Source organism: Squalius cephalus (genome assembly GCF_949319135.1).
Source record: "Squalius cephalus genome assembly, chromosome: 4".
NCBI classification, from domain to species: domain Eukaryota; kingdom Metazoa; phylum Chordata; class Actinopteri; order Cypriniformes; family Leuciscidae; genus Squalius; species Squalius cephalus.
In genome coordinates, this window is record NC_137125.1 from 6,688,880 (window position 1) to 6,699,926 (window position 11,047).

Genomic DNA, 11,047 nt, shown 5'->3' on the forward strand with positions numbered 1-11,047 from the left:
AGAAAGTGATTGGACGGGACTCCTTTCGGACCCCCTGGTCATATTCCCTTAAAGGATCCCCTTCCACGGAAGTTTTTGGTTCCAAGCCTTTGAGCGGCTTTTGTAGGCCTTCGTTGTACCAGAGGCCTTTCTGAGACTTATAGCTTTGGCAGTGGGCATTTCAGTGAAACAACCATTTTCTGGCGTTTTTGTCACAGCAATAGTTGGCATACACTCCCGTCAGCATGGTGGCGCTGATATATCCTTCCCTTAAGCATCATCGACGCATTGCGAGTTCCCTTTTTGAAAGGTCACGACTATAACCTTTGTTCCCCGAGAACAGGAAACGAGACTCTGCGGCTGCATCCGAAAACGTAGGCAGTGACTTGTTGCCTCGCTGCCCTATAATGCTGCGTTCACATCAAACGCAAATATGCATCTGGCGCGAGTGATTTCAATGTTAAGTCAATGGTAAGACGCGTTTACGCGCGAATGAGGCGTTTAGCGCGGCGCGGTAGACGCGAATTCGCCTCATTCGCGTGAATGACGCGAATTGAGTGTCTGGCGCGTTTCGCGCGAATTGTGCTTTTTGTGCATCACGCGTTTGACGCTGAACTTCTGCGTCAATTCGCGCCGCGTTAACCAATCAGGAGCCTGCTTGATGCTGTGGCGGCAGGCCCGCCCGGAGTCACTCATTCAAAATGGAGGAGCGTTTAATTTTGGCAGTGAGCAGTCGGACGGAGTTGTACGACACTACTTCTTATTTCTATAGAGACAGGAATAAATAGGACCTCGCTTGGAAGAGTGTCGGTGAGGAGATTGGGCAACCTGGTAAGTTGTAAATAAGTTACACATTTCACTTTTGAGTCACGTACAGACCTGCGGCCTTCCCGCCGTTTTTTTACAACTATTTTCCCCCTAATATACAGCTACTTTTCGCTAACAAGATAATGTGTTTATTCAGAGGACATGTGCAGGAAAAAATGGAAGAGCCTCAGGGACACATACCTGAAGGAGAAGAGGAAGGAGATGGATAATAAGAGGAGTGGGTCAGCAGCAGGGTTGGTGAAGAAGTGGAAGTACTCACAGATCCTGGGATTCCTCGACCCCTTCGTCACCCCACGGGAGACCACCAGTAACATGGGGGGGGGGGGGTCGAGGCCCAGGTCATGGAGTACAACCACCCCAGGGACCAGGGAGAGGGAGAGGCGGAAGTAGGGGATACGGAAACAGGTGAGTTTTCCAATTAAGCCAATTTACAAGGCATATGCTGTTATTGTTTACAGATGAAGAGTATAATGTAATCTCTCTATGACTATTAACATTTAATATTGTATTGACAGAGCCTACTGATAATGAAGAGGCTGATCTGAGATCCCCTGCCGCTTCTCCTGTCTCCCCAGTCCCTGGTGCTTCGCCCCCTGCTGCTGCACCCACAGGTGTGTGAACATGTTACGTGCAGAAAACATCAGTACAGTATCCACTCATAGCTTTAACATTCACTAATAATCATTGTATTTGTAAATGCAGACTAAATTCTATTGCAAATGTATGCCACCAATCATCTGCATACATACTTTTTAATTACTGTTCCTGATGTTTATATGTCTTTATGTAAAATATGTTAAAGCAATTTCAAAATAATTTCACACTTGTATTTAAGCACTGGCTATGTCACTCACACAGGCACAGATATTATTCTCCCAATATCTAGACAATTTTGTTATTTCAATTATCATCTTTCTGTCTTCTCATTGCACTGTGTGTTGTATTTTTGATTTCACAGGCCAACAGAGGAGGAGAGGCACCCGGCGGCCCCGTGATGGTACGTCGGAGGTGGAGCAGACGCTGCTCGAGCTCCTGAGGTGTTCTCCAGCTCCACCTCCACCACCACCATCACCACCGCCACCGCTGTCTGCGGATGAACACTTCCTCCTCAGCCTTCTGCCTTTTCTGCAGAGCATGCCGCCTCAAACAAAAGAAATGATAAAATTTCAAATGTATAAATTGGCGATGGAAAACAGCTCCGTTGTGCTAAATTTGGAACAATTAAACCCCCACAGCCCATAGTAGGCTTTAAAAAAATTAAAAAATGAGGCAGCAGGCTCTGCAGGAAACGCAGAATGCCCTCCTTCCTCTTCTCCTTTGTTCCCTGAGGCTTTTCCACTCTAGCATCTTCCAAGCGAGGTCGTTTTTATTTCTGTCTCTGTATGTAAATAGTTTGTACAATATTGTATTTTTCAAATTTTATTTTGTTATTTTAAATTTATAATCAAATTATTTTATGTTTGGCCTGAATAAATTATTTTGAAATATGACTAAATGCCTAGTGTGGTTCTAATACACAACAAAGCAAGTGTTTTATCACATATATGACACATATTCATTTTGTATTGAATGCTATTTATTCCAAATCTAAATCTTAATTATATGAAATAGTATTACTACACTATAATAACAGAACAATAATAACTATAATAGTGTGTATACTTTAGTGTGTCTGAACAGTGTTGTGTGAGGAAAACAAAGAAATCACAGGACAGGTTAAATACTTTTGGAGGCTGGCTCCATTTATCATCAAAACAAAAATAAATAACAGATTTTACAGTAATAACCTGAACAAAGAAATGGCACAGACCTATAGAATTATTATACATCAAAGGAGGAATGACATTGTTAACTATGAATGTGACACTGAACACTTGCAGTCATACATTTCTGAATTAGATGAACAAAAACTCCAAATATGGGATTGTTTATCATGTTATATTAATAGGACTACTAATAATGTATGTTTTTATCACTTTACCTTATAAACTAACGTGGAAAACCTACCATTTGAAAAAGTTAATGACTCAGGGTCTAAAATTATTAAATGTGCATGTTGTGGTGGACCTGACAGCCTGGAACTGGGCCAGCAGGAGTAGAGCAGACAGATAGACCAGACATGACCTGCAAACAGAGAGGAGGCAGAACAAAACAACATACAAACCAACAATCAACATATTGCATTTAATAAAAAAAATTTTTTATATATATATATATATATATATGTGTGTGTGTGTGTGTGTGTGTGTGTATATATATATATATATATATATATATAAAAATAATGGAGGTAAAACTCTTTTAAGATAGTCATGCTCTTTATAGGTTTGTGGGTGGCTCTTAAAAGAGCCGTTGTGGGGAAGTCGTGAGGAGGACTTCAAACACTACTCCGTCGGCTGCCATGCTACTGCTCCCTCCGCCGAGAAGTGTTCCATGAAGACATCCCTCACTCGGACTGCCTCTCTGGAGTTGTTTGCTGCAACCCGACCCAGACCTGGCAGTGGCTCCTCTCCAGCTTGTCCCACGACCCTCACAGCAGGTGCCTCTCTCCCCTCCGAACACCTCATGAAATTGTGGAGAACACACGTCGCCTTCACACACTTCTCCGCAACTTCAGGGTGGACCTCGATGAGCCGCCGATACATCCTCCACTGTGAGGAGAGGATGCCAAAGGCGTTCTCCACCACCAGCCTGGCTCTGGAGGGACGGTAATTGAAGACACGCCTCTCTGGAGGAAGCGTGCGTCCAGGGAAGGGCCGCATGAGGTTCCTCCGCAGCGGGAACGCCTCATCAGCCACGAAGACATGGGGCTGGGGTCCTCTGTCTTCAGCACCAGATAGAGGCTGGTCAGGAGGCAGATGAAGTGTGCCAGCCTGGAGAGCCTGTCCAAAGGCGGAGTTCGCCAGAATCCCACCATCACTGGTCCTGCCGTACCCCCCAACATCGATCACCCGGAAGCGATACTTCGCATCCACAACTGCAAGCAGAACGATGGAGAACGTTCCCTTGTAGTTGTGGAACTGGGATCCTGAGTTTGGGGGTGCCTTCAGCACCACATGCTTCCCATCCACCGCTCCAACGCACAGAGGGAAGTTCCACCGCTCCTGAAATCCCTCTGCGATGGACCTCCAGTCTTCGGTGGTGGGCACAGCCATGTAGTCCTCCACAAGGCAGTCCCAGATGGCAGTCACTACCTGGGCGACGATCTGGCACACAGTGGAGACACCAACCCGGTATCTGGACGCTATCGTCCTGAATGAGTCCCCTGTGGCAAGAAACCTAGAAAACATTTTTATAAATATTATTACAAGTACACTTGTATTTACATATTCAACTATACAATCAACAGGTATACTAGTAAATGGTTTATGGTATATTAAAATGCCAATAATCAAGCACTACATATTGCTTACAGATAGAGATATTTAATTTCTAGGTTAATCTCTAGGTTATGGCAGTTAACTCAGTACTACTAGAAAGATCACTGTGTTTATACAGAGAAACATGACAGCATCACGTCTGCCAAGAGAATATTTTAATTTCTAGGTTAATGTCTAGGTTATAGCTAACTCAGTATCACTAGAAATATCACTGTATTTATACAGAGAAACATGACAGTATCACGTCTGCCAAGAGAATAATTTCTAGGTTAATGTCTAGGTTATAGCTAACTCAGTATCACTAGAAAGATCACTGTGTTTACAGAGAAACATGACAGTATCACGTCTGCCAAGAGAATAATTTCTAGGTTAATGTCTAGGTTATAGCTAACTCAGTATCACTAGAAAGATCACTGTGTTTACAGAGAAACATGACAGCATCACGTCTGCCAAGAGAATATTTTAATTTCTAGGGTAATGTCTAGGTTATAGCAGTTAACTCAGTATCACTAGAAAGATCACTGTATTTATACAGAGAAACATGACAGTATCACGTCTGCCAAGAGAATAATTTCTAGGTTAATGTCTAGGTTATAGCAGTTAACTCAGTATCACTAGAAAGAGCGCCAACAGTATCTGTATCTGTACCACAGTTTAAAAAAAAACATTGATAGCATATGTTAGCATATTGAATATACTGTAAAATATCATATACATTTACTAACCGAAGACAGATGGACAGGCGCTCCGCAGCCGGGATAGAGCGCCTGTAGTTGGTGTCCTGGAGGGTGATCCTCGCTCCGATGCGGGACAGCAGGTCATCGAACTGGGCGCGGGACAGGCGGAAGTACCGCTGAAAGCGGCCGTCATCCAGACGCAGCTCCTGGAGCAAATGATGAAACTCGCCGAACTGGGTTCGCCTCCGAAGGGTCTGATGGACCCAAATACGGCGACGATGATCCCTACGCCGCTGTTCTGCTCTCCAGAGAAAATACAGAGCGGTGACTCTCTCGATAAATGACCGATCAACAACAGACATCTTGTAAAAAGATGGCCGCCAACGGGGTTCGAAACTTTTGAAACTTTCGCCTCTGACGCACGTAAATTTCGCTTCAAACTTTTGATTTTACGCGCGTCAATTTCGCTCTTGACGCGCGAATGCACACAAAGTGGTCACGCGTATAACTAGACGCGGCAGGCGCAAATTTTGACGCATATTCGCGTTTGGTGTGAACGCAGCATCAGGCAATGACTTTGCAGGCAGCGTTTGTCCTCTGATGGCAGCATTTATCAGTTTTCGGACGCAGACTGCGTCTTTTGCCATGCCACGGGGATGTCTGTTGAACAATCCCTTCGGACGATAAGTGGATGACATGTTCTCTAGGCGCCCCTTATATACTTCCAGGTCACACTAGTAGTGACGTCATAGGGTCGCCGGTAGTGTTAATTTTGACAAAAAAATTTAATTTAGTTTTAGTCTTAGTCTTTTGACTATAATTCTTTTTAGTTTTAGTCAAGTTTTAGTCATCTGATTTGTGTTAATTTTAGTCTTATTTTAGTCGACTAAAATTGCTTGGTATTTTAGTCGACTAAAATAAGACTAAAATCAATAACAGATTTACTAGACAATTTTTTAACGCTGGTATCGGAAACAAACTTAACCAAAATATATAAAACACAAATTTAACTTTATTTCAACACAACTGTGTCTTTATTTCAATTCAAAAGCTTTTATGCAGCAACAAACACTGTCATGGTAATGTAAACAATAACTAGCTGCCAATTCACCATCAATAAAAGAAAAATAAAGTTAGGTCCAGGACCTTAAAGCTTAGGCTACAGTCTATGTAAAGGCTTACAGCCTAAATGTCTTTTCAAATTGGTTGTGTTCTTGCCACGAATGACCGCTCCGCATGCTATACACTTTGTTTTGTTTTGTTCGTCGTCAAACGTAAAGTGTGCCCACAAGTGTCCCCTTCTTTTTCTCCCGGCTGTTGACATTTTGTCGCCGGGAGAAATGCCGTCGAATGCCGTCAATTCCCGGGAGCTCGTTCAAAGACTGAATACCTACGCTTCACGTCTCAATAAGTCAGGCTCTGATTGGTTCTCTTCTCATGCAGTCTCGCCTGTTCCGTTTTGCTGATTGGTTCTTTTGTTCATTCCTCGCATCTCTCCCGTCTGCTGATTGTATTTTCGTCACAGTCTATTTTCGTCTCGTCCTTTATTCGTTGACGATAATGTCAATCAATTTAGTCATAGTTTTAGTCTCCATCAGTGACTTCTTTTTTAGTTTCCGTTTCGTTTTCGTCCGCAAAAATATATTCGTGACGAAAATAATGACGAAAATATTTAGTCAACGAAATTAACACTGGTCGCCGGTCAATAAGATTGCTGTGATTTGATAAGCGTTTCAGACACCGCATCATGCGGAGGCGTTCCCCAAAATTGACGGAATGTCTCATTCCCTGTTCTCAGGGAACAAAAGTTACAGTCATAACCTGAGACGTTATTGCTGCTAAAGGTTTGGATCATAGGGTGTATTTAGTTTGACACAACTGGGAAAGTTGTCCTTGTTTTGGTTTTGTACATCAAAAACCTAGTTTTGTGTTTTCTGAACATTTGTTGACTCTTCTCCAGATTCTTCTCCAGTGCTCTACTGTGGGATTTTATAAGGGTCTTGATAACTGACAGCTTGAGATTATTTGTGACGTGTCTTAAAGAAAGCAAAGAATGAACAATTTTGACAAATTTTTAGTTTTAGTTTTTAGTTGTTTAGTGCATATATGATCTAGAAAACATGTTGTTGGATTTGATGTTTTACATGTTTAAATGGTGTTAACTTGTTTTTGTGTTTTTATATTTCACTCTAGACCTGATGGACCTGAAAGAGGAGAGTCAAGAACTGAATGAAATGGAAGAGGAAGATCAGTATGAGCAATGCCATGATTTCATGACTGGGGCAAAATCTATTAGTTACTCACAGACTCATAAAACAGGAACTAGAAACCTTAAAGTCCAGATGAGAGTTCACATTGGAGATAAGCCTTTGACCTGCCAACAGTGTGGAAAGAGTTTCAATCGAAAAGACAGCTTTAAAGCCCACTTGAACATCCACACTGGAGAGAAGCTGTTTATATGCCCTCAGTGTGGAAAGAGATTTACACAGAAAAAAAACCTTAAAGCCCACATGAGAGTTCACAGTGGAGAGAAGCCTCACACCTGCCAACAGTGTGGAAAGAGCTTCTCACTACAAGGAAATCTTATGACTCACATGAAAGTTCACACCGGAGAGAAGCCATTCACCTGCAAACTGTGTGGGAAGAGTTTCAGACATAAAGTACACTTCAATGATCACATGAGGATTCACACTGGAGAGAACTGTGTTATATGCCCTCAGTGTGGAAAGAGTTTCACAAAGAGAGTGTACCTTGAGAATCACATGAGAATTCACATTGGAGAAAAGCCTTTCACTTGTCCTCAGTGTGGAAAGAGCTTCACGATTAAAGGAAACCTTAAAGGGCACCTATTATGCAAAATTCACTTTTACATGGTGTTTGAACATAAATGTGTGTTGGCATTGTGTGAGCAAAACCACCCTAGAATGATAAAAATCCACCCAGTAGTTTTTTTACTATCTCAATAAATCACAAGCACTGTCTCAGAACACCCTGTTCTAGATTTTCCTCACTGTGACGTAGAATTGAGCTAAGCCCCACCAACGTGTTTGATTGACAGTCTGGTTTTGGCATAGACCCCGCCCTCGGTGATCTGTTCTGTACACCATCGCCATTGTTTCAACAACAGCCGGTAATGTCTCCTAAGAAGTGTAGGTGTTCTGTTGTGGGATGTAAGAATGGACATACTAGTCTTCACTGACATCAGAGCCACTGAAAACGCAGCAGATGGATTTTATTTATGAAGAAAAGGCGCCACTTAAACTTAATACAATAATCATATCTGACTGACTGTTTAGTGAACGAGGGTCAAAGTTAATCCTCAAGTGTGGATCGTTGCCTACTGTTCGCGATCCAACGTCATCTCCAGAAGAAGTAAGTGTATTTTATTATTTTTGAGCAAATAGTCATTTCATTCGATGTCAGCCAGTTCAACAACAAATGCGTCTAAAGCTATTTATTGTCGTCGTCATAGGATGTCTCAACAAACAACGTCAGACAGTTTTATGTCACATACATTATTTTTTGCAGCAATAACAAATGTAAAATGAATACCTCTATCTCCATAGACAGTATATAAAGTCTATCTCCCTGCAGCATATGTTTTCTGGTTCTGTAACGTTAGCCATCTTCTCATATTTGCCACATAAGCGTGTAAGTTAGTTTAAAAAAAATGCGCGAAAGTTATCACAATTTGTTTGTGTGTGTGTGTTGCACATCCATAATTGCAAAGGGGACGCGATTAAAACTTTGTAAGTACATAAATGTATCAAATAACCATTCCGAGACGTTTAGTCCATTCTCATTCGTGTTTATTCTGTGCCGGACTCTCTTCATCATCTGGGGTCCAGCAGAGCGGGGATTATGCAGCTCATTTACATTTAAAGTGGTACAGACCAAAACAGCTCTTTTTAAAACAGGCCCCAAAAATGACTTTTTCAAATGGTTATAATAAATTAACTGTGGGGTATTTTGTGCTGAAACTTCACAAATACATTCTGGGGACACCCAAGACCAATATTACATCTTGTAAAAAGGGGCATAATAGGTGCCCTTAAAGGTTCACATGAGAGCTCACACTGGAGAGAAGCCTTACAAGTGTCTTCAGTGTGAGAAGAGTTTCACATATCACACAGAGCTGAAACGGCATTTGCAAACTCATTCTGAAAAGAAATAGCCGTTTTCCTCAGTGTGACAAGTTTTAGAAAAAGGAGCAAATCTGCGAATTCACTCTGGAGAAAGACAGTTCAATTGTGATTAGTCTAATAAAAACATCACACTTACAAAAACATAGGAAAAGTCATGAAATTGTGAGACCCTGTTTGTGTTCTTTGTTAAAGAAAACCGTTAAAGTAGTATATTCAAGTGTGTTATTAATGTACTTCTTTTAAAATAAAACAAAGTATAATTTCAGTCTACACAAGTAAAGGACCATAAACTAGCAATAGAAGCATCAAACCGGTTCCACGGAGGGTGTATGCAGGTTTTTGGTCTTTCCCTTCAATTAGTGCCCAATTAAGACCTAGACTACCAGGTGAGAGGAGATCTTAACCAATTAGTGACCTACTCATTCAGTTTGGTTCAAGGTAAAAGAGAAAACCTGCATACACTAGGCCCTCCGTGGAACCGGTTTGAGACCAATTTTAAATATTTTTTTGATCATCGATCCAGACGTAGTCTTTGGCAAAAACATAAATATTTCAGCTTTTTGTTCAAAATGTTTTTTGTTTTTTTTTTGTATGAAACGTACCCACATTCAAGTGTTGATTAAAAAACAAGAATGCATGACGCTAGAACAAAAAGTGTTTTGTTGTTGTTTAATAGTAGAGGCTATTATTTTTTTTAGATATTGATACAACACAATGATCAAAAATACTGCCGCTGGCTGCAAAGTTTTTAAAACAAGTTAAAGTCCTTCAAAGGGTATATTTTAAGTATAAAATATTTTCTGCAAAAAGAATATATAAATAAAACTAAAAGTATAATGTTCATTTTACTTTTACGTACAAAACGTACAAGTTTACCTGCAGTATAAAACTACTAAACTAGTAGTTTACTGAGCATATAGTTCAAAGCGTACTTGCAGAAACTAAAAATGTGCTACACGTATTTAACTAGTAAACTAATATGTCGGTTTAAAAGATGGAAGATTGCTAGATCTAACTGACAAAAATAACTACAAACATCAATAACAGCTTTAAGTTGTCAATGCTGGTAAATGACCATAATATAAGTGGGATTATCCACGGCTAGCACTGCATTAAACTATTTGAACGCACTCTGCTTTGCCTCCACAACATGCTAGCCATGGATCATCCCTTACGTATATTTTGGGGGGTAATTATACCAATATCAAAGTACCAGGTGTATACTTGTAAATGGTCTATTTTAATACTGCTTGGGACTAAATTGGCCGACTTTTGGTGTATAAAAGTATAATTGTAAGTAACATTAGTAAACTATGAGTATACAACTACGTTTTTCATTTGTACTGCAACTATACTACAAAAACAAATTGAATGTATACTGAATGTATTGAATGTATGAGTGTATATGTTCAATTTGATTTGTAGTATAGTTGCTTTACAAATGAAAAACTATAGTTGTATACTCATAGTTTACTAATGTTACTTACAATTATACAATTATACATGAAATGTGAATATGTGGTATAATATGTGAATGTGAATACAGGTATAATATGGGTCAATCTATACATGCGTCATGTTTAAAATAATCACTTACTCTGGTCCATTCGGTCCATTCAGCGTTCTCTGTAGCTGACATGCTTCATCGAGCCTGTCTCATTTCAGAAAAGGAAGTTGGTACATATAACCCATAAAATGGCAGGAGCTGCACATTCAAGGTTGACATAAGCACATAAGTGGTTTCAAGTTTTGTATGTAGTTGTATTACCTCAGTAGACGGGTGCTGTAAAACAGGATTACAAATGTTTAGTTGTTGTTTTTTTAACCAAACAGTACTTTGCTAGCAAATAAAAAAAAAAAAAATTTGTTTAACCCTCTGGTATTGTACATTTTGGGGTCGATTTCGTATTGTTCATGGTAGAATATGACCAGAGACAATAATCTTATAATACATGTTAAAAATAGAGCTAGAACATATACACTCACCTAAAGGATTATTAGGAACACCATACTAATACTGTGTTTGACCCCCTTTCGC

At 40.3% G+C, this 11,047-nt stretch overlaps 2 protein-coding genes across 2 annotated transcripts; one reads left to right on the top strand and one right to left on the bottom strand.

The window, feature by feature from the left end:
• Nucleotides 1-693: 693 nt before the first annotated feature.
• Nucleotides 694-2,049, top strand: LOC307157604 (uncharacterized protein; the record flags this gene model as incomplete). Its single annotated transcript, XM_079869534.1, has 4 exons — nucleotides 694-810; nucleotides 944-1,212; nucleotides 1,323-1,418; nucleotides 1,766-2,049. Exons 2-4 carry the CDS (start codon nucleotides 1,149-1,151, stop codon nucleotides 2,047-2,049), a joined length of 444 nt encoding a protein of 147 aa, XP_079725660.1. The 5' UTR covers nucleotides 694-810; nucleotides 944-1,148.
• Nucleotides 2,050-3,191: 1,142 nt separating this feature from the next.
• Nucleotides 3,192-10,648, bottom strand: LOC307157606 (uncharacterized protein; the record flags this gene model as incomplete). The annotated part of the gene is made up of 4 exons (XM_079869536.1): nucleotides 3,192-4,086; nucleotides 4,913-5,162; nucleotides 7,491-7,614; nucleotides 10,607-10,648. 4 exons carry the CDS (start codon nucleotides 10,646-10,648, stop codon nucleotides 3,192-3,194), a joined length of 1,311 nt encoding a protein of 436 aa, XP_079725662.1.
• Between the last annotated feature and the right edge of the window lie 399 nt (nucleotides 10,649-11,047).